The sequence below is a fragment of the Mesocricetus auratus genome, unplaced genomic scaffold, assembly GCF_017639785.1.
Source record: "Mesocricetus auratus isolate SY011 unplaced genomic scaffold, BCM_Maur_2.0 Super-Scaffold_100006, whole genome shotgun sequence".
In the NCBI taxonomy this organism is placed as follows: Eukaryota; Metazoa; Chordata; class Mammalia; order Rodentia; family Cricetidae; genus Mesocricetus; species Mesocricetus auratus.
The window spans coordinates 51,208,507-51,233,309 of record NW_024429190.1 but is presented as its reverse complement, the minus strand read 5'-3'; the positions used below and the strand labels follow the sequence as shown (position 1 = coordinate 51,233,309).

Sequence of the window (24,803 nt, the reverse complement as noted above, 5' to 3'; positions counted from 1 at the left end):
ACACACACGCTGAAGAAGAGACAGCATCTTTTAACAAGTGATGATGGGAAAACAAGATGTCTGGACACAGAAGAATGAAAGTAGACCTGTATCTATCATCCCATACAAAAACTAGTTAGAAGTAGATCAAAGACCTCAATTGGAAACCCGCAATACTAAAACTGATAGAAGAAAACATAGGCGATATGCTACAAGATACAAGTGTAGGAAAGAACTTTTTGTACAGGACCCTTCTGTCCAGCAATGAAGGCCAACAACTGACAAGTGGGACCTTATAAAACTAAAAGTAGGCTGGGCATTGTGACACATGCCTTTAATCCCAGGACGTGGGAGGCAGAAGCAAGTGGATCTCTGAGTTCGAGGCCAGCCTGTTTTAAATAATGAGGTCCAGGACAGCCAGGGCTGCATAGAGAGCCTGTTTCAAAAAACAAAACAAACAAGCAAACAAACCTCAACAAAAGAAATTAGCACAGCTAAGAAAAACAAATCAATACGAACCCCACAGAATGGGAAAGAATCTTTGCCAATCATTCAAGACAGAAGATTAAATATTCAGGATACACAAAGAACTCAAAAATCAGAATGAAGGAAATAAATGACCCAATTAAAACATGGGCTAGGCATCTGAACAGAGTATTCACAATAGAAGAAATAAAAATACTAAACAATATCTCAAAAAGTATTCATTATCCTTAGCAATTAGGGAAAGACAAATTTAAAGCAAGTTTGAGATTTCATCTTACCCCATTCAGAATGACTAAAATCAACAAAACATAACAAATCCAGGCAAAATCGTGGAGAAAGAGGAATCCTCAGTCACTGTTGGTGGGAATGTAAATTTACAGGTGCAGCCATTTTGAAAATCAATATGGAGAATCCTCAAAAAACTAAAAATAAATCTACTATATGATTTAGCCTTATCATTCCTTGGCCTATGCCCAAAGCAGTTAACACTTTACTCTGCAGAAACTTTCTCAACCATGTTCATTGCTGCCCTACACACAAGAGCCAGGAAATGAAACAACTTAAATGTCCTTCAGCTGATAATGAACATGTGGTGCATATATACAGTTGATTACAGCTATAAAAAATGAAATTTGCAGGTAAATACATGGTCCTAGAAAAGATTACATATTGAGTGAGGTAACTCAGACTCTGAGTGACAAATGGTACATGTTTTCCCATGTGCCATAGCTGGCTCCAAATCTTCAGATGTGATTATATAAACATGGAGTCACTGAGAAAAATCAGTAAAGTATAAAGGAACCATGGGTTGGGGGAGTTCTAGAGATGGGAATAACAAATGATACAAAGAGGGAAACAGAAAAATGGGGAGGAGGAGCTCTAACTAGGAATGGGGCGGGACATCAATACAGAAGAAAGGGAGGACAGACAACACCAAGGTTGTTTGATAAGCCTCAAGGAATCCTATTATCTTATACTTACCTAAAATTATATATATTACTTACATATATATATGTACATGCATATATAGATAGGATAGCTTAAAGGAAGTTATGCCACTTGGGCTAACAGTGCTCCCCATAGGAACCAAAGACTATCAAAATCCCAGTACCAGGTACAAGAAACTTCCTTTCGAATGGTTGGTTAGGGTAATTCAAGTGACTCCCAAAGCAACTGTTGTTGCCCTTGGTTGTCTCTTAGAGGTTAGAGGTCAGATCTTATTGGTGAATATACCACCTAAGAGCAGCAGAGTCTATAAATGAGCACAAAGGGTTGACAGACAGGTGAGTTTCTGGAGCTCAGAAACCTATTACAAAACTGGTCAGACTTTATTTCAAAAGTAAGGTGGAAAATGAAAGAGACACCTGATGTCAACCTGTGGACTCCCCATGCAGTGCACACACATGCATACACCCACAAATATACCGCACAGTTTTGAGGGAAGTTACACTTAGTGTTATAAAAGAGGGCAATAAGAGTGACGTGATGAGTGACAGAGAAGAGTAAGCTACGCAAGAAAAGTGTCCGCAGCAGAACAAGAACAGAACAGATGCACAAGCCACAGCAGTCTGTCCTCCTCATGTCTATTACAGCACCTATTGCTCTTGGCACAAATGGGCCATGCGCACATTCGTTATATTAAATCATATGCTATGATTTAACTGTACTACCATGCTTACCAAAACTCTTAACAGGTCTATAGATTTTACAACCCTAACAGACTGTAAATGAGTTTTTATTGGTTAACGGAATCAAGTTTCTGGTTCTGCTTAATTTAACCAGATTTTAAATACTAATTTAAAAACCAGATTTAGATACAGCACAAAGAAAATGATATGGAGAGAATGCACAGCCACCGACTTACCTTGGTGCCCTTTGTGCTCAGTAGAGGAACTATTATAAAACAGCACATCCAAGAGAGTCTCTTACTGTTTCATGGGTTCCTAAATCAAATGAACCTAAACCTGGGATGAATTGCTCCTTTCTAAGGTAGGAGCATTAGGTAAAGCCACTCCTCACCTGAATTTCCAGGAAGTATAAGTTGCTTGACTATAGGAGGTCGCACTGGTGTTGAGGATGGAGAGTTGAAGCCGCTGCTGTAAGGGCTACTGGCATTTGGGCTATAAGGACTTGTATAACTCACAGAGTTGAAAGGATTGTTGTATAAATTTTGTCTCTTGAGAGCTGCATTAATGAAAAGAGAGAAAATCAAATTTAGTAACCAGGAAAAGGTTAGCATTTCAAAAAGTTTCTGAGTAAAGATTCATGAAGTCAGGACCTGATGTACCCGTTAAGTCGCTTTTCATATCACTATGTTCATGTCTGTAGACTACTGCTGCTGTTAGCTCTGGGAGAGGACCTCTCACAGTAGCCAGCAGTAACTGGACTTGTAGCGGGTCCAAACGCTGACTGATGAGTGCTAAGCCACAAATGGGACATCTGTATCACCGATCCCCAAAGCTTAGGAGGCATGGAAGAAGGGGTGGAAAAGAGCGTAAGAGCTGGAAGCAGAGGGATGTGAGCGTGCTGACTCCCAGGCTAACATGGCTGCTGCACTCTTGACTGCTACATGAGCTTTGTATGAGATTTAGCTGTAACATCCTGTCATGAACAGAAGAGAGTCTTGGGGGACACAGCCCTCTTTGGGGATTCTGTGCAGTTAATAGTTGGTGGGGGATGCTAAGACAGTTTTCTTCAGTGGTAGCTACTAGTAAGGTGCATATAATCCAGTCAACAAATATAATGAATCTCACTGCACGCATGCGCGCGCGCGCGCACACACACACACACACACACACACACACACACACACACACACACACACACACCGTGTCTAGCCTGAGCAAGGCATCTCTCCATAAGGGATTTTTTTTTTTATGAGCAAAGAGCACCGTGTCCCAATCATATCAGAGGAAAAGTAGCAGAAAATCTGAGGAATGAACTAGACTAGGCAATAAACAGTGACTAGAAAATCATGATGAACAAAAGAAAAAGGGACAGACATTAAAATTGAAAAGATTAATAAAGGAAAACAAATTAGATGGCTTAAGCTCTGGTTTGCCTACTGACAGAACAGTGGTTTGGGAAGGAGTCTTCTGTGTACTTTTTCTGCCTAATTAGATCACGTGACTGTGTACTTACTGTGTGCGATGGCACATTCTGTGCATACTTGTTATGTGCTACTTACTATGCAGCATGATGACAGAATGTCAACCTGGGCAGAAGTGAACTGCTAGTTCACATCTCCTCTACTTTATTACGCCTTACTTGCTTACTAATCACCAGCATGCAGTACTCCTGTGAAGCCTCAAACATTTACAACGCTGATGAACATCAATATGCCAGACTCGTATTTGTTTTCCATCCTGGGTTTCCCTCTGAGCTTTAATCTGAACACCTCCCCATGGTGTTCAATATGTCTTTCAGTCAGCATACCAAATCCAACGCATGGTCTTTCTTCTCCTTCTTTTAGACTGGTGCGGTGGTCTGAATGAGAATGGTCTCTATATACTCTGTTTGAATACCTGGTCCCCAGTTAGTGGAACTGTTTAGGAAAGATTAGGAGGTGTGGCCTTGCTGGAGGTGTGTCACTGGGGGTGGGCTTTGAGGTTTCAAAAGTCCACACCATTTCAGTTATCTTTCTTTCTGCCTCCAACTTTCAGGTAAGACGTAAGCTCTTAGTTTCTGCTCCTGGGCCACTGTGCCTGCTGTCATGTTCCCACCATGATGGTCACAGGCTAACAAACCCTCCTGAACTGTAAGAAGCCTCCTATGAAATCTTTTGTAAGTTGCCTTGGTCACGGTGCCTCTTCACAGCAATAGGAAAGTAACTGAGACAGCTGGTCACATCTGTTCTGCCAAACAAATGTGAAGCCTAGAAATCACTACTGATGCTTTCTTCTGTCTTATTTCTTCACATCTCATTTATACCTTTCATTATTCATAACTTTCCCGTGATGGTAAATAAATTCTGACTTTATACAAAGTTCTTACCTTATAAGTCCTTCCCAGCTGATGCAATAGAATTTCTCTTCTTCCAGGTCAGTCTCAGAATATAACATTACCTTCCCTTTCTGTCTTGAGGCTTGCTATAAAGATTTTTTTGTAAGCCTACCTTATCTTAAAGATTAAGGCCCCTATTTCAGAGGGGTTCTTTGCTGGCTTCCCTTTCTGTACAATCATATTTTGACACAGCTATCCATTCTTCAATTGGGCTTTTGCAATGAAGTCTCCATTAAAAACTCAGAGAGAAAAAAAGAAAAGAAAAGCTGGCAAAAAAATAAGCCAAGCTAAAGCCAGACATTTATAAGGAAAAAAAAAGACAAAACAATAAAACTCAAAAGAAAAACTGGGGGGATGATGGCTTGGAAGGTAAAGGGTTTGTTGTACAAACATGAAGACCAGAGTTTGGGTTCCTAAACACACATGTAAATGTCAGTTATGTTCCCAGGACGAAGCTGTGACGGATGTAGAAGTTTCATTTCACTGTAGCCCAGGCTTATTTAGAACTTGATGTACAATTCAGGATGGCTTTGAACTCAGTCTTCCTACTTCAGCACATATAAGAATTGCAGACACATAAGACTAACCTCCCAGCTCTCTCAGTCTTGTTATAATACCCTTGTTATAATAAAACAATCCTTCATTCAAAATTGCTATTTTTGAGATACAGCAGCTTTGCTTTCATCCCACAAGTCTAGGTTGGTGGTTAGTAACTGGCAAATGTCCCCACTCTGTTTTAAATCATGATCTGGAGAATCATAGCTTGCAAGCCAAATCTAAGTCACTCCCTGTTTGAAAATCAAATTATATTCAAACACAATTCTGCCCATCCATTCATATATTGTTCACAACTGCCTGGTGCTGTTTCTGTGTGTGTGCATGTGTAGAGGGCTAACAAAGATAAGGGATGTCCTACCCCTTTCTGTCTTACTCCTTTGAGACTTGTCTCTCACTGAACCTGATACTAGTCAACAAACCCCAGAAATCCTCCTGTTTCTATCTCACAGCTCTGAGTTCAGATACATGAATGGTATGCTGAACTTTTTGCAGGAGTACTGGGAATCTGAACTCAAATCCTCATGATTGCTGCAGAACATGTTCTTACCCACTGACTCATTTCCTCATCCTCCTAGAATACTCTTAATGAATGTATAATAATATCATCTGACTAAAATTTAGTTGTTTCAGATTGTCTACAGATTTATAGCAATCTATTTCACTTAATTACAGACCAAATATTATTCAGCAGCTCTGTAATTACTTCCTTAAGTTATTTGCACATAATAACCATTTCTTATCGCATGCCAGGTTAACAGTTCACCTAGTCTTCCCTCTGCTTTCTTGAACACTTTTAGCTTAAAGTCCAACCAAAGAACACACATGTCTATCATAACTAAAAACAAGTGACCTGCAGGCTGCAGGAATGGCTCTGTGGTTAAGAAGAACATTCGCTGCTCTTGCAAAGAACCCTGGCTCAGTTCCTAGCACCCACATGGGGGCTCATAACCATTTGTAATTTGAGTTCCAGAGGATCTGATGCCTTTTTCCAGTCTCTGTGGGCACTTACACATGCACACATATTATTCATATACTCATACACAAAGATTATGTAATTTTTAAGTGTCTATAAGCACAAGGACCTGAGTTCAGATCCCCCCAGCACTCACACAAAAACCTGAGCACAGCAGTACACATCTGCAAAGCCAGTGCTGGAGCAGGTGGAGAAAGGCAGATCCTTGGAGCGCTGTGGCCAGCCAATAGAGCTGCATCAGTGAGCTCTATGTTTCATTGAGAAACTGTGTCTCAAAAATCTAAGGTGGACAGCAACTTAGGAAGACACATGCACTGGCTGGCTTTTAGGTCAACTTGATACAGGCTCAAGTCGTTTGGAATCGGGAACCTCCGTTGACAAAGTGTCCCTACCAGATTGGCTTGTGATACATTTTCTTGAGTGCTGATTGATGTGGAAGGAACCAGCTCACTATGGATGATGCTACCCTTGGGCTGGTTCTCCTAGGTGCTGTAAGAAAGAAGGCTGAACAAGCCAGCAAGCCAGCTTCTCCACGGCCTACATACACATCAGCTCCTGCCTCCAGGTTCTTGCCTTGACTTCCCTTGGTAATGGGGAACTGCAAGCTGAAAGAAACCCTTTCCTCCCCAAGCTGCTTTTGGCATGGTTTTATCACAACAACAGATACCCTGACTAAGCCAACCCAACGTCAATCTTTAGCTTTCACATGCACATACATACACTCACACATACACACATATATACATGGGCCTGTACCAACACACATATGTATACACACCTTCATGAATACCATATACAAATACAAATACATACAAAAAGAAAAAGAAAGCTTATTCAGAATAACTCATCATGCTTTATAATTCCTATTTCATAAATATGAGTTTTAAAAAAGACCAAGACAGGGCTGGAGAGATGGCACTGGCTGCTCTTCCAGACAGAGGTCCTGAGTTCAATTTGCAGCAACCACATGATGGTTCCCAACCATCTATAATGGGATCTGATGCCCTGTTCTTTCTGATGACCTCTTTGTCATGCAAGCATACATGCAAATAGAGCACTCATATACATAAATAAATCTTTTTTTAAAACCCACTAAAAAAGGGGGGGTGGGGAGCCAGGCAGTGGTGGCTCACACCTGTAATCCCAGCACTGGGGAGACAGAGGCAGGCAGATCTCTGTGAGTTCCAGACTAGCCTGGTCTACAAGAGCTAGTTCCAGGACAGCCTGCAAAGCCACAGAGAAACCCTGTCTGGAAAATAAAACAAAACAAAACAAATAAAATAAAATAAAATAAAATAAAATAAAATAAAATAAAACAAACTCAGAATATGAGTTCCAGGACAGCCAGGGCTGTTACACAAAGAAACCCTGTCTCAGAAAACCGAGGGGGGGGATGGGGGGGAAAGAGAGAAATACAAAGACAATTTTCCTATGTTTTTACCCACACTAGAATATTTTATTAAATAACACAAACAACCATGAAACATTTTATAAGCTGTAAATGAATGCTGTTAAAAGAGTATAAAGGCAATTTAAAATATCAAGTACAAAAAGAAAGAAACACCTGAGAAGGAAGGGAGAGGAGTAACAGGCACTGCGGCACTGTCTATGAGCCAAGAACCATGCTAGGCTCTTTCACACACATTGTCATTTCCTCAATCGGATGAGGGATCTGAGCTCCCAGGAGCTAAATAACCAAGTTCTTGAGTGAGGAGCTGGTACTTCTTGAGTCTCCACCTGTATTTTTCAGTACAATCCATTTACCAAAGTGTGGTACGTAGGATTTTAGATGACACAAGACAAACATTTTTCATTTTAGAAACCATTTTAGCTCATTATTAGAAAAAATAAAATTCATAATCTCATGGACATAATCTGTTGAGGTGAGACTAAGACTTTTAAAAACTGCTATTACATGTATCCAGCCTTCATGATGGTATACAGTGAGATTCAGAAAAGCTATCAAGCCAAGGATTGCCTGCTCAACCATGCACATTCAGTGTATATTCATTCAGGCCAAGAAAAAGAATAAATTCACAAGTAAAATTATAGACATACCTGACATAGTTTGATCAAGTTTGTGGATAAGAGACTTTTTAGCACATTCCACATCTGGACTTGGGTAATCCAAAACTTGCCTGCACCAAACTAACGGACTAACAGATTTCTGCATTGGCGTGAGTTTTTTCTTTGGTGATGAGTATAGCCTAGAAAACAAACACAAAAGGGCAACATTTGTTACTGAGCATAAGACTATGAAGCAGAGTCTTTCTGTACTGGTTCAAAGAGAGGGTGGTAAGTGATGGGTATGTTTAAAGTCACAGCTACTCACTGTGCAAGAAAATGACACTGCAAGCAGTATTACCCCAAACCTCAACCACAAAATGAACCCAAAAGAGGTATTCTCAAGATGAATTCTACCTTTCTCCTGTGATTAGAGCTATGAAGAAACACTTGGCTTGGCAACAATTGATTATAACCATGCCATTAAATCAAGCGGGGAAGCAGGAGGGGCTCCAGCCCCCACTTCCCTTTTTACCAAACACATATCTACCCGGCCACATGTAGTACCTACTGGGTAGTCTTCTCAAACACTGCTGTTTCCGAGAAGACCAGCATTTCAAATCTTTAATGATTTACCATAAACCATGTGTGAGACTACTTTGATTTTAGGAAAGAAGAAAGGGACAATGTTTGAAAGCTCCTGCAGAGGCACACAGAAGGAAAATGATGAGGCGGTGGCATATTTATCTCTACACGGGAGTTCTTCCTCAGAACATTGTAGACTGCACTGATTGTAACAATCATTTCATGTGTAGTTCCTTGTGAAAAATGTGGATATTTGACTGTTAATGAGGATCGTTTGTGCACTGAGAGGAATTTATAAAGGTAACACATTTTGCTTTGGCTCTCTCACATTTTACTCTCATTAAATTAAACCAATAGTATGACGTGATGTTCAGGTAAAGTATTTAAATAAACATTTTTCTACAATACCATATTAGACAAACTACTTTCAAGAACACCACAAACTTTTCCATTTCTTCTCTCTTTTCCTCTCTCTGTAGTTTAAGTCTAGTACTACCATTTAGCTTTCACAAAGATGATCAAAAGTGTGTATGGTAAATGACTCCTGCAGTTCAAACTTAACAATTCAAAAAGCAGTGCATTCATTTTCTTTCCAACATAAGCACCGCAAGTGTTTGTAACAAATCTCCATCTTGGCTTCCCGCTTTTAAAAATCATGGTAACTACCATGTACTGACTCTGTCAGTTCAACCTCTGCAGGTGAATAATTAACATCAACACAACCATTTTTACATTTTACCACTTTGTTTTTTAGGCAGTGTCTCATTCTGTAGTCCTTGCTGGTCTGGAACTCACTATGTAGACAATACTCTCAAATTTCTTAAGTCATAATATATGACTTAATCAAAGAAGAGAAAAGGTAGAATGAGCAGCGGGGGGAAAGATCAGGACTCAAGAGGCTAAGGATTTCTGGTAAGTCTAGTCAGTTTGATGATGAAATTAAACCTAAGATAAATTAAGATGTGCCACCAGTTTTTGCCTAAAAACTGACATTACCTCAAGTGTTAGCTAGTTGTTTACATCAGCTTGAAACACACTAGTGCTAATTGGTAAGGCAGAACCTCACTTGGGAAAATACCCCTACTAGGTTGGTTTGAAGGCAAGCCTGTGGGGCATTTTCTTAGTGATTGATGTGGTAGAGCACAGTCCATTGTGGATGGTGCCAGAACTGAGCCCATAGTCCCAAATAGTATTAAAAACAAGCAAACAACTAGCTGAGCAACAGTAAGCAACACTCCTCCATGACCTCTGTATCAGTTTCTGCACCTCCAGTCCCTACCCTGACTTCCTTGGATGGTGAGCTACATACTGCAGCATGAAGTAAGCCCTTTCCTCCCCAAGTTGATTTTGGTCATGGTGTTATTACAATAATAAAAACCCTAACCAAGACACCTCATTATCCTATTAAAGTTAAGTCACTCTCAAAAACAAGGCTCTGAAGAGTAGAGCAATCTCAGACCCTTTCTCTCCTCCCTAAGGCTCAAGGAGTCCATGGGGAGTTGCTCTTCCACACTGTTTATAAGGAGGTAGTTTGAGACAATGTTCTATTTTGCCGAAGTAAGACCTGGCTAAAAGCTAAACACAGAGTCAATCTGTGTCTACATGGTACACACTTACAAAGGATATAACACTCAAATGTCCAGAGTATGAACGGACTGAGAACAGTCAAGAAGAGTCAGAACAAAACAACTGAATTAAACTAAAAACAGTAAAACGTTCTAGGATAGATTTATAATTATACTCAACTTGTAGCACTGCTCCCCAAGGAAGTTCTCCAGAAAACTGTTAAAAAGTAGAGCCAAGCATTTGAAAACAACAAACAAAATACCAGTGTATTATAAGTATACAGATATGTATGATATATGATGGAATTCCTTCCCAAGCAACAGACTTTCAAAGCACCAAGAAACCACCAAAACTGAATTGTCAATATATATTGCCTGTACCCAAAAGGTGTATCTACAGCATAGGAAAGGAAAAAAAAAATCAAACTTAGTATTTAGTGTGGGAATAAGCTGGAAAATTTTAAGTACCGTTTGAAAACTGTCTTTAAAAAAAGTGCTGGTGGGGAAATAGTTTGCCTTACAAGTCTGTGGTCCCAAGTTTGATCCCCAAAACCCAAGTAAAACAATCCAGACAAGTAACACGTGTGTCAGCAGCGAGAAGGAAAAGACAGATGACTCCTGGGGCTCACCTAGCCTATTCCAGGAAAGGTCCAGGATACTGAGCAGAAAACAAAACAAAAACAAAAGATGGATGTGGCATTACTGTTATCTTCTCTTGTAGGTGACAGTGGTGGAATAGAAGACCTGAGGTTTGCTCTCATCCTGGCCACAATCAGGCAGAGAAGAAAGCACTTGTTGATGAATTCTCCCAAATACCTTCTTCATCTTTTTGTTTGTTGAGGCAGGGTCTCACTGTGGAGCTTTGGCTGGCCTCATAGAGATCTTCCTGGCTCTGCCTCCAAAGTGCTGGGATTAAAGGTCTGAACCACCATTCCTGGCTTCCAAATACTTTCCTGCTTGCTGAAAAGTCTGATTGTCATCTGAAGGTTCTCTAGACATTCTCTGCTTTTTAGTACCTTTGGTACCAATAATTAAGGATGGATCAACAATCTTAGTTCACTTTCTTTGTAGTATTGTCAATTTAAGTATTTCACAGCACAGAATTTGAATGTGACTTAGCCAGTTGCAGTGTGTGATGACCAAAGACCCTCTTCCCAAGATAGGGACAACTTTACATCTTGGGCAGTGGTTTATAAACTGTGGGTCACAACCCTTTCACAGAGATTGCCTAAGACCATCAGAAAACACAGATATTTACACTATGATTCATAACAGAAGCAAAATTATAGTTATGAAGTAGCAAAAAAAATAATTTTATGGTTGGGGTCATTTCAATACAAAGAACTGTATTAAGGGTCCCACATTAGGAGGTTGAAAACCACTGGTCTACAAGGGAAGCCTTATGTTGTTCTTCCCAATCACTGGTCTAGCATCCTTCCTTTGAAGGAAAACACCACTCCAACCATCTTGTCAACATTCTAGACTGCTGATGCTTGTTTCTCTTCCATCTTCTGCAGTTTCAGTGTTACAAAAGGTTTTATCTGGCTTTTCAGTTTCTGTTTTCTTGTGTTAAGTGGACACCCCATTAGTTACAGGCAACATGTTGATGGCCGCATAACGAAACCCAACTTTTAAAAACACAAATCTGACTGAACAATTCACTCCTCTGCTAAGCTTCTGTGTCAGTTTCCCTTGTTTTCAGGGTAGCTTCTTCCAAAACTGGTGCCTTTGAGAAGTGGCTAATGATCCTACTCCACTCCAATCTCCATCCTACTGAACTTCCTCTACTCATTTTATTCTGTTTGAATGTTCTGAGTTAATAGTTTTAACACACAAACACACACACAAAAACAATTTAGAAATGCATTGGTGGTGGGAACAAAACTGATATAATATGGAAAAAACTCAAATCACGGTTGCTAAGTAAAAGCCAGCCAGCCACAAGACACCACATTCTTTATGACTTGCTTACATAGAAAGTCTGGAATCGTCAAATCTATGGAAAACAAAGTACACTAGTGGTTATCTAGGAATGAGAGGGTGGGTAGAGAACAGGAGTAGAAAATAACTACTTCTTATGAGTACCAAGTGTCATTTGGAAGTGTGGGAAATAGCCTAGAACTATGGTATAGTAATTGCTGTATAATTCTGTAAGTACAATGAAAAACAAGGAACAATAAAAAGCACAATACACTTAATCAGGTAAGTTTTATATTATGTAAATTACATCTTATTAATCAAATTTATTATAAATAAATTTGCTCATAAACAATTATTACAATGAAATTAAACATCTTTAAACATAATTTATTCATATGGTTAAATGTGGAGAACTTTTAGAAATGTAACTAAGGATATGAATGATATGAGTGACATCTGGGTTATGCCATACACTAATATGTCCCTGAGACAACCAAGAATGTAACTTTATTGGGCTTTTGTTCACATATAGAAATGCACATACACAAACATGTGCACACTCATATAAAGACCAGAGTTTACCTCCAGGTATCATTCACCAAGTGCCATCTACCTTGTTTTTTTTTTTTTTAAGGAGTCTCTTTCTTGGGTTGGAACTCACCGTGTAGGCCAGAATGGCTTGTCATAAAGCCCAAGGATCCCCATCTCTGTCTACCCAGTCCTGATATTACAAGCACATATTGCCACACCAGGAGAGTCAAACTCAAGTCCCGTTTGTGTGGCAAACACTCTACTGACTGAGCAGTGTCCCCAGCACTGAATATAATTTTTTTTAAGTGCAAGCACCTTTAGAGTAGTCTACAGATATAAGAATAACAAGCTTTCCCTTGCTGAAATTAACCCCCATGTTACTTATATTTTGGATTATCTGACTCTCCTACCCATACTCATATAACTGGAATAGTATTAGATTATGGAAAGAAGAAAGAAGAGCATAATTGATTGAGTGAATTTAAAATATAGTAATCATTTCTTACATTGTAAACAAAATAAACTATCAAATCTAAGAATGACAAAAATTTAACCACATTTAACGTAAAAACAAAAACTAGAAGATATTTATTGAAATACATTTCTTGAGATTGCTGTGGAAATTTTTCTTCTTTGCTGGGCAGTGGTGGCACACACCTTAATTCCAGAACTTGGAGGCAGAGGCAGGTGGATCTCTGAGTTTAATACCAGTCTGGTCTACATAGCAAGTTCCAAGACACCCAGGACTACACAGAGAAACCCTGTCTCAAAACTGGCTTGTTCATAGTGTTTTATCACAACAATAAAAAAGTAACTAACACATCTACTTCAGTAGTTGCAATGAAATGAAGTGACTATCAGTACTGTTCTGTTTCACGCCACAAGAAGTAAGTAAAGTGTTTTTAGCCAATAAAGGTATCTGCAAGTCCTGTTTTCATTTCCATTCACCTGCCACACTAATCTTTCCAAAAAGACCATTTGTTAAGAACACTCCCACATTCAAAAATCCTCATCCCAGATTCACAGGCTATCCCCACTATGTTCTCCAGCTCAGTGATTTATATTTATTTTTAAAGCTATTTATCTTTGCTTGATGCACATTAACTGTATTTTCAACTGTGTTTCTCTTTTGTTCTCTAACAACTTTCATTCTAGTTAAGTGTGTTTACATTCCTCTATCTTACTCAAGTACTAATTCTTTTCTCTGTACTTTTTGATTCTGACTGAAAGGCATACCTTTCCATCTGTACCCAAGTCCAAAGTCCTAGTCTCATATTTAAGTGCATATAAACTTCTCTCATATGGATAATTATTGTTTTCAGAGAGAAATAGTCTCTATTCTGTCTCCAGCTGTGGTTAATTTTAATTTTCAACTTGACATAATCTAGATTATCCTGGGACAAGGTTAATCAACGGTGGATTATTGGCTGTGGGTATGTCTGTTGTACTGCCTTGACTATGATATGGAAACACCCAGCTCACTGTGGGTGGCATCAATCCCTAGATCTGTGAGCTGACTGTGAAGAAAGGAGAAAGCGAGCTAAGTAAGGAAAGCATGCATGTATCCACTTCTTTCTGCTCTTCACTGCCGACATGCTGTGACCAGCTGTTTCAAATCCCATAACCCAAAATTGAGAGCTCAAACAAGTCCTTTCTTCCCTAAACTGTTTCTGTCAGGACACTTTGTCACTGCAACTAGAAAAGTAGTAAAACCCCAGTCAAACTCTAAAACTCTTGAAGGCTTTGTGTCATGCTCCACTCAATCACACAAACAAACATTTGTGTATCGGCTCTTACTGGCCAGGCTTGGGATACGACAGGAATTCAAAGAGAAGCTTTGAGAAATCTAGATTATTGCACTTTACACAGAGATCATTAATCTCTCACAGGCTACACTGCCATCAAGATACCTGCTTATTACATTCCAAACCTCCAGCTAGATGCAGGTTTCTAAGACTCAGGTTTTTTTTGGTTTAGTTTGGTTTTTAAATCAAATTCCTGGATTTAAGTGGGAATCACTTCATTATTATTACTATTATTATTGTTGTTATTATTATTTATTGAGACAAGGTTTCTCTGTACAGTCTTGACTGTCCTGGAACCCACTCTGTAAACCAGGCTGGTGTCAAACTCAAGGGATCTGCCAACTGCCATTGCCTTCCAAGTGCTGGGATTAAAGACATGGCCACCACACCCAACTTATTTTATTTTCTTAACTAGAAATATTTTATGTGTGAGCATTTTGCCTATGTGTGTGTCTGTGCACCATGTGTGTGCTTGATGCCATGGAGGTCAGAAGTGGACACTGGATCCCTTAGAACTGAAATTATAGATAGTCGTGTGGCACCATGTGGAATAAGTCTAGTCCTCTGTGAGAAAAAGTGCTCTGAGCCACTGAACTATGTCTCCAGTTCCTGGGTTTTGTTTTTAATCATCTTCAAATAAGCTTTGGATAAGGATATCCAATGGCAAACAAATTTCATAATGACAAATCAACACAAGATCTGTTATCTTACTATTAGAAAGAAAATGATACAACATATTTGAAGGATATGCACATTCATGGTCTAAGATTATTAAAAGTAGCCATTTCTAAATCTACCTCTGAGGTATTAACAATGACATACCATCTTTAAAAAAAAGAAAGCGACAATCTGCCATATAATTTCATGACAATTAAAAAACATAGTAGTGGTTGGTACCAAATTCACAGCAAGGACCTCTTCCTTAACTTGACAGAGTCTACTAAATCCCATTACTTCTTCTTACTCATTCTTTCCAGCGAAGAGACTCTCAACAGCCACCATAACTGGCTGTTTTGTAAGCTCTCCCAGAGAGATGAGCAGAAGCTCTTGAGTAGTAGCAGAAGGCAGTGTGGGAGAGCTTTCCTTCTAGTAAACTAGACTTAGGAGATAGCTTGACTTGTCCTTTTGCAAATCTAAAGTGAACACTCCTGCTTCATCTTTTCTTTCCAGATAGTTCCAATCAGATATCACAATATTGTGCTATAAGCATCTATTGTTCCTCATTTTTCACGGAGATTAACATTTGAATACCTCTTCCAATGGCTTTTATTTATTTATTGAGATAGAGACTCACTACAAACCATGGCTGGTCTAGAGCTTGCTATGTAAAGGGATCCACTCACAGAGATCCACCTGGGTCTGCATCTTGAGGCATGAGCCACCTCACCCAGTATATAGTCTTTTTAAAAGCACATCTTTAAATTTTTCTTTATGTGTATATAGGTTTGTCTGTGAAGAAGAATGCCACATGTGTACAGGTGCTCTCTATTGCTGGAAGCTGGATTACAGGCGGCTGTGAGCCAAACCCAAGGCCTCTGCAAGAGCAGCATGCCCTCTTACACTGAGTCACCTTTCTAGGCCGGCTGTGTTCTTCTAGTACACTTCAAAAGAGGTCAAATTTTATTTCAGAATTAATGATTTTACCAAATCAAAACATATATTTCTTTTTTTTACATTTTTAAATCTTCATAAATAACATAGATTGTTCCTAAAGGTATTAGTTTCCTCCATAATTTTGATCTCCAAACAAAAAATCTTAGCGCATATGATGTGGCATGAATGGAACTGAAAGCATTCAAACTTTTCAGGCTTTCCCATGTTCAATTTTCTGTTAACAATAACATAACAGAAATAAAAGTGCAGTGTGTTTCAACTAATTCAACTAACTACTACTACAAAAAGTATAACTCCATCTATTTACTAGTTAATTCTGCTACTTAATGACCAAACTGTCTCCTTTTGAAAATCACATGGGAAAAAAAATCACATTATTTGCAGACACAGTTACTACACAGAGATTTACATGCAGAGCAACTGCAACAGCAGTGAGCCAGAAGGCTCGTAAGTTCATCCAGCACGGGAGAGTACGCTTAACAGTGTCCTTATTTACACACCATGGGTAACTCCTCATTTGTAACTAGCATAATTTCATGCAAGAAATTTGGTCGTTATTCTACAGTTTCACCTTATTTTAGTCTAACACAGCTATTACTCAGACTAATGCAAATTAGTTTAATGTAACTGAATTTCTACTACATGCAAGATGCTGTGGTCTTATCTAGAAATATAAAAGTGAATATGATACTGCTCATGACCCAGACTAGGGACACAAAAGCAAAACACTATTGTGTCCATAGTCTCTAAAATATACAGTGATGAGTTAAGATGTGAGGAGAATTCCCATCCATATTAACTTCTCTCAAACGCCTTACAGAAGAGAATTCTTCTGGCTCTGCTTCAGAGGGTCTCAGTAAGTATAAAAAGCATGGCAATAGCAGACAGTCCATGGAAGCAGCACGCATGAGCAGAGATGAAGGGTTACAACCTTCTAGATGCACCCTGAGAAATCTTCCTCTACCAGTTAGGTCTAAAGCCTCCAAACTGCCAAAATAGCCCACCAGCTATGAGACCTCGGAGGACACTACATATTCAAACTGCAATAGTAAGCTACCTAGAAGAATCAAGTTAGAGACACAGAAAGTAGGATGGTGGTTTTGGGTGAGTGGGGGGTATGAGAAGAGATAATTACAGTTAACTGACTCAATGTTTCATGGAAGGGACAGTTTCGAAGATAAGTAGTGGTAACTGAGTATAGTGGCTCATGCCTGTAATCATAACATTGATGAGGCTGTCTTGGCCTTACCAGGAATAAGAGGAAACTCACAGATTTACAATCTCAAAAATGTAGAGGACGAAATAATCAGACCTACAACCACATCTCATTCTACTTCTCATTTCGCTTTTCTATAGTTCTGTGATATACAGTTTGGGCATCTCTACAAAGAGCATGATGACTCATACTGTTTTTTTAGAAACTCTATTTTCAATCTACAGACTGCATAATGGATTTAAGGGGCTCATATCAGTAATAAAGGAGAAGGCGAAAGCTAAAACACAGCCTTTAGGGTACTAACAGCTAGCTAACCCTGACCAAGCAGTGCAGGCCCTATGGGTACACAGGCTATACTGACCTCTCACCTATTCCAGAGCAGCGCAGTAAGCAGAGACACAACATAAATTCATTTAGACACACACCTCTTCAAATACATTCTCTCCCTTTGCCCACAAATAAATTCTTTTTTCTATTAGCACAATTCACAGGACGGATGAAAACAACATTAACTGAATGCAACCCTCCCCACGATAATGAATATTTTTTACAATATAGTCTCTAGTTCAATTCTTTTACCAAAAGCATTAAATTATAAATGTAAAGTAAGAATGGTATTGTGGCTGTTGATTTCAGGCCAACATGCCAAAGGCAGGTATGAATAAAGCTGCCCATGTAAGGAAGTTTCAACCTTTCTACAGACAAAGGACTCAGCTGTGACAGTACAGAAACATGGGTGGGCCACTAAGTGCTCTGACACCTGCTGAAAGTTTTACCTGCATGACAAACAGAAAACCTAAGAGATCTTGTATTTACCTCAACAGTTTACATCAGAAACAATGGCTAGGGGGTAAATAGGAAATTGATCACCACTGAGGACATATAAATGATCAAAACACAGACAATATAGCCAGTGTGGACAACAGAAAGGCAACTCCTTAACAAGTTAAATTAGGGACTTGGGAGGTATCTCCAAAGTTAATTTGTTTGCCATATACACAATAGAAGTTTTCCATTCCCAGAATCCATGGAAATGCCAGATGGGCATGGCAGCTCACTATAAAATTCTAGTCTCTGAGGGAGACACCCCGCTCCTAGCCCTATTCACCCCACTCCCGGTAAGCTGATTGGCAACACTAATCTCCCTCACCCCTATACACCTCACACCCCTGCAATCTGATTGGCAGGACTACCCATTTGATCAGTCAACTCTGGGTTTGATTAGGAGACCCTAACTCAATCAATAAAGTACAAGAGCTATCAAGGTAGATTTCTGACTCAAACATGAGCCTACACACCGCACATGCACACACCCACACACGTTATTTCATACATACATGCCCACACACTTGAATATGTGTATGCATACACAAGCACTGCACATACCAGAAAGGAAGGAGAAAAATTAAAATACAGAATTACCATCTGATTTACTACTGAGTACAAAGAAGTACCTTCTGTTAGAGCATTATTCACCACTGTCAAGATGTGAAAGCAATGTTTCCCACCAAGGAATGAAGAAAATGTGACTTATACAACGATGAAATATCACCTACCCTTAACAAAGAAGGAAATCCTGTCAAATGCTACAAATCCTGAGTAACTTATGCTAAGTATGATAATCAAATGACAAATAAAATCCACTATTTTGGTGCCTACAACAGCGCAGGCACTGAAAGCAGACTGGTGACTGCCAGGGGAAACAGTTGTTTAACAGTTAAGAAATTTCCTTTTAGGAATATAGAAATGGCCTACAGCTGAAGACTGCTGACAACTGTATAATATGAATATACTTAATGTTACTGAACTGTATATCTGTTTAACAGCTAAAAGTGGTGGCTCATGTCTGTAATCAACATTTGGGAGGCTGAGGGAGGAAGATTGTTGCAAATTCCAGAACAGTCTAGGCAACATAATGTGTTATAAGCAAGCAGAGGGGAACCATGTATAAAGAATTAAAAGAAAATGGACAGGGGAGATGGCACAAATGGAAAAAAAGTAATATGCTTGCAATAAGCTCAGGGTTCTCAGTTTGATCTCAAGAATCCTTTTTTTGAGGGGGAATGACTGTGTGCTTTTAATCTCAGTGCTGGGGAGGCAGAAACTGGCCAGGAAGCCTAGCTTACTTGTTGAGTTCCAGGCCAGTGAGAAAAAAGGTTGGCTACGCCTGAGGTATCTGACATCTTCGCAAATATGAACATGCACAAACAGCAGCAAAGAGTGGTGAGCTAGGTAACATTTATGTTATTCGACTTTAAATGAACCTGGAAGAATACAAAGGCCTAAAATTGCATGCTGGCAAGAACGTGAGGGAAGGTGAACCCTCATTTACTGTTGGTGGGATTACAAACTGGTGCAGCCACTTTGGAATTTCAACCAACGTGGAGACTTCTCAAAAAGCTCAATAATATATTATCTATCCCATGACCCAGCTATAGCACTCCTTGACATATGCACAAGAACTCATGATAGTCTAGGAGACTCCCAAAACAACACAGGCTATTGCTGTTGCCCTTGGTTGTCTCCCAGAAGTTGATGGTAAGTCACTATTACTGAAGACAACATGTGCTTTGGACACAGGACTCTGAGGAACTAAGCTGGATCAGATCCAAAAGCTCCTCCCTGAGGACTAACCTTTAGAGTGCTAGAGCTCTTAGGGAGGAAAGCAATCAATAGTCCTATCCAGCTGTGCTACCTAGGAACCACAATAATGATCACCAGCACTCCAAGGCATCCCTGAAGGTACAACAGTGCCGCTTCCATCTTAGCCATAACCAATACCTGTCTAGCTGGTCTTAAGGGCCACTCAACAGGAGAGAAATCATGGCCAGTACTGAACACCTAGCCAACTACCAATGACTACCAAGGTCTTGGATCTTAGAGGAAAATGTACTACTGCCACTTTCCTAAACCAGCATAATTCCTGACTAGATTCTAAGTGCTTAGCCTTATATCAACAGATAAGTGGAGTTCTCACCCCTTGTTAAGCACTTTTTTTTTTTTAGCAGATCGAGGCCATTATAAGAAGCCACAGCAAGTCAAAATGCTCAGTTCCGGCTGATATATCTACAATACAACACCTACATCTATGGCTCAAGAAACATGGGGGTCTGGGGTTGAGAGAACCAAAGGACCAGAAGTCTTCTTTGAGACTGTGCTTCTAGTTACTACAGGAAAGCTACACCCATGAAATCTCAACATATGACTGCCTAAATAAAACCTAAACAGTGACAACACCAGGTGACATACCAACATGAACTGGAGAAATGTTATGGGGCTGTACCCTTAGACAAAGTGTCTCAGGCAATTAATAACTGCTGAGAGAGAGAAAATTGGTTTTCTCCAGAGATTCAATACCAAATGGTCAGCCCTAAAAACATATATACAAGCAACACGAAATGAACTCAGCAGATTCTGCCTACACATGTATTCACATATGTGTAATGTATTAAAGAAGATTATAAACAAGCGGAAGCAGGGTTGGGGAGCATGTGAGAGGCATTGGAGGAAGGGGAGGGAAATGATGTAATTATATTTTAATTAAAAACAAGAGAAATTGCACCTGTAGTGGTTTACACTTTTTAATCCTAGCACTCTAGAGACACAGGCAGGGCAATCTTTGTGAGTTCAAGGCCAGCATAATGTATATAAGAGAGTGCTAGGCCAGCCAGGATTACACATAGTAGGCTCACCTTAAAAAAAAATTAAAGAGGGGGGGTAGGGGGGTGCATGCCTTTAATCCCAGCACTTGGGAGGCAGAGGCAGGCTGATCTCTGTGAGTTTGAGACCAGCCTAGTCTACAGAGTGAGTTCCAGGACAGCCTCCAAAGCCACAGAGATACCATCTCCAAAATCAAAAACAAAATAATAATAATAATAACAATTAAAAAATTAAAGAAACTTAAAAAATAAAATCAGTCAGGTGTGGTGGAGCATGTCTTTAATCCCAGTACTCAGGAGACAGAAGCAGATGGATCTCTGTGAGTTTGAGGCCAGTCTGGTCTATAAAGCAAGTTCTAGGACAGCCAGAGCTGTTATACAGGGAAACCCTGTCTCGATAAGAGACATCAGTGTCAAAAATCTATGAAAATTTCTTACCACTTTACAGTATAAAGACAAACAACCCAAGAAGAAGAAGAAGAAGAAGAAGAAGAAGAAGAAGAAGAAGAAGAAGAAGAAGAAGAAGAAGAAAACAAAACAAAACAACAACCAAATTAGAAAACAGGCACGTGGAGTCAGGGATATAGCTCAGTGGTAGAATGCTGGTCACCATACTCAAAGCATGGCATCCAATCCCTAGTACTGAAAAAAAAATCTATAACGGGTTTGAATAGACATTTTCCCCAAAAGAATTATGACAAATGGCTGAGAAATACAGGGAAAAGATTCTCAACATCATTAAGTCTTAGAGAAATGCAAATCAGAACCAAAATGATATTAAGAGAACAATTATAATTAAAAAGATAGACCTAACAAGTGCTGACAAAGATGCAGAAAAATCAGAACCCTCATGCGTTGCTTGTGATGAGAAGTGGTACAGCTACTGTAAAAACAGTCTGGCAGTTTCTCAAAAATTTAAGCATGGTGATGCCATTTGGAGTAATTTCATTCTTAGGCACATACCCAAGGGGAAAAAATAAAACATATGTTCAAGCAAAAACGTGTAAATAAATGTCAAAGCAGCATTATTTATAATAGCCAAATGGTGGAAACAAGCCAAATGCCCACCTACCGATGAATGGATAAACAAAATCTGGTAAATCCACACAAAGGAATATTGTTCAGGCATACAAAAGAAGGAAAAGAACAAGGCAATATTCTAACATGGATGAACCTTGAAAAAATTATGCTACATGAAAGACAGACACAATGGCCATTTGCTATATGATTTCATTTACATGAAGTGCTAGGCAATTTGCTAGGCAAAGTAGATAGATGGAGCATGGAAGAGAGGAAAATAGGGAATGCCTGCTAATAAGTTAGAGTATCCACCATTGATGAGGAGTATGTGTAGTTTGATAGAGGTGATGACTGCACAACTAACTTTGCCTATATTAAAGCATGCTTCAGAGGGCCAGAGAGATAGCTCAGTGGATAAAGATGCCATGGAGCCTTACTACCCAAGATCAATCCTGGGACCCACATGGTGGAAAGAGCATCAGCTCCCGGAAGTTGTACTCTGCCCTCCGTGTGTCCACTTGTGGAATAAGCAGTCCTCATAGTCAGTAAATAAATTAAAAAATACACTGTATGTTATAAAAATTAATTTAAATGGTGCATCACATGCTATAAAATTATAGTTCAACAATGAGAAACTTAAAGAGGAAAAAAATTACAGTCCCAATCACAAACAGAATAAGCCCTCACTGAATATCCAAGATAAAATAATTCAATCAGTTTGTCTGGATGGAAGAATGGTCTTCAAAGAGAATCAATGCCCAAACAAACAAAGTGAGTTATTAAGCTATATGTATTTAAAATAGGCTTAGGCCTACCCCTCCAAACCATGGAAAAATAACAAAAAATTATCATAAAATCACTGTGGATCAGAAATGTGGAGGAAAAGGTTATGACCAAAGATGGGAATTTCTAAAGAGAATAATAAGCAGTTTCTAACAATTCCGGAGCAAACTGGTTCCTTACAAAACTCAAAGTAAGCAATACTTGCAAATTAAAAAAAGAAGTGATGCCATAAAGGTGACTAGATTCATCAGAACCACATCAAGTCAAATTCACTCCAATTTCTACTTTAAGAGAGTGACTTCTAAGAACCATGCAGGCTCATTACAGCTCATTTACAGTGTGGCATTTGCCAAAATCTTTCAGAATATTCACACAAACCAAAGGTCATAGGGGGTCTGACAATAGAAGAACTAACAGCCAGTGAGTAACCATAATGGTGTTAATGGAATGGCCTTACGGAAGAAAATCAGGTTGAGCTGCATACTTGACAGTAATTTACTGTCATTTAAGATTTTTGTCAACAATCTGAACAAAGATCTACAACATATGTCTACTAAATACAAACATACAAAATGCCTAAGTCAGGACTGAACATGAAATTTAAATCCCTTGTATTTAAACTCAAAAAAGTATCACTAAAAAAAAAGTTAGTCGGGCAATGGTGATGCACATCTTTAATCCCAGCACTTCGAAGGCAAAGACAAGCAGATCTCTGTGAGTTTGAGGCCAGCCTGGTCTACAGAGTGAGTTCCAGGACAGGTTCCAAAGTGACAAAGAAACCCTGTCTTGAAAACCAAACAAACAAAAAAGTAGCTTTTAGTTCAAGAGAAGTATATACGTATACCTTGACTACCTTAAAAATAGGAATACAATTCTGGATATGATGTCTAACAATGAACAACTAGAGTAAGAAAAAAATGAAATCATCCAGGTGTGCTGGCTTGTGCCTTTGATCCCAACACTTGGTAAACAGAGGCAGGCAGATTTCTGAGTTTGAGGCCAGCCTAGCCTAAAGTTCTAGGATATGGTAAGACCCTGTCTCAATAATAACATTCACCGACTACTACTACTACTACTACTACTACTACTACTACTACTACTACTACTACTATTGAAGGACCAGAGAATTATATTATCTAGAAATCATTCAATAAACTGAAATTTATTCTGAAGATAAAATATCTAGCATATGGTAGGAAAAGGGGGCACAAGAGCCGTCTTCAAATACATAAAGGGGAAGTTCCTTTAGGAAAGCTGATGTATTTAGAAGAAAATGCAAAACACAATGGCAGTATCACAAGCTATAATATATGAAGAACTGGATTCTAATCTTAGTGTCATCATTTACTGTGTGTGTTATTTGATGCCAAGACAGATTCAGTTTCCTTACACTGAAACTGATACCTACCTTATAAATATATAAACATTAAATCTAATTAAATGCAAAAATGTTTCTAAGTTCCTTCCCCCAGCATCACCTAATGTACTACTCTTGCCAAGACTTTTCTGAGTAATGAGAGCAAAGTTTTTCAGACTGAAAGTTGCAACCCATTAGTGGATCCAGAAGTCAGCCTAGTAGTAACTAGCATTCTTTCCCCTAAAGAAATACAAAAGAATAGAAATTACTAAAGTATGCCACTCATAGTAAAAGTAGCCACTGCTATTCATATAGGGGTGTGTACTGCGTTGTGTACTTTGTATCATGAAGTTGTTCACCACTACTGCCTAAGCCTTCTGAAATGGAAGCTAGCTCCTTGGGAACTCAATTAAGTTTAGGAAACAACCATAGTCCCTAGAGATTTATTATGGCCAGTATACATCTGCATCTCAAAGAAGCCCAGCATGAAAGGAACCTATTATTTCTTTATAAGCCCAATTTCCCTTATATTAATTTTACTCCAGAATCTGCTTATTTTCCATATAATGCCTATTCCTACCTTCTGCATTTTGTGGCATATATGCTAGGGGCAAAATTTTCTCTAGATGAAAATGATGTGCAATAGAAACAAGCTTTGGAAGGTAGTTTCTGACTTGCCAGGAAAGCAAGCTTTACTATGACTTCCTGCTGCTGACAGCCACGCCCAAGGCATTTTCATTTAACTA

The 24,803-nt window shown here is 39.1% G+C and overlaps 1 protein-coding gene across 2 annotated transcripts in view; it reads right to left on the bottom strand.

Moving 5' to 3' along the window:
* The window catches only part of Slain2 (SLAIN motif family member 2), a 57,673-nt gene that overhangs the window by 30,117 nt on the left and 2,753 nt on the right, over nucleotides 1-24,803 (bottom strand). For both annotated transcript variants that reach the window (XM_040747177.1, XM_040747178.1), the window contains exons 2-3: nucleotides 8,057-8,205; nucleotides 2,485-2,649 (exon numbers count right to left, since the gene is read on the bottom strand). In XM_040747177.1, the coding sequence (XP_040603111.1) occupies nucleotides 2,485-2,649; nucleotides 8,057-8,205 (314 nt within the window). The remainder of the gene's footprint in view (nucleotides 1-2,484; nucleotides 2,650-8,056; nucleotides 8,206-24,803) is intronic.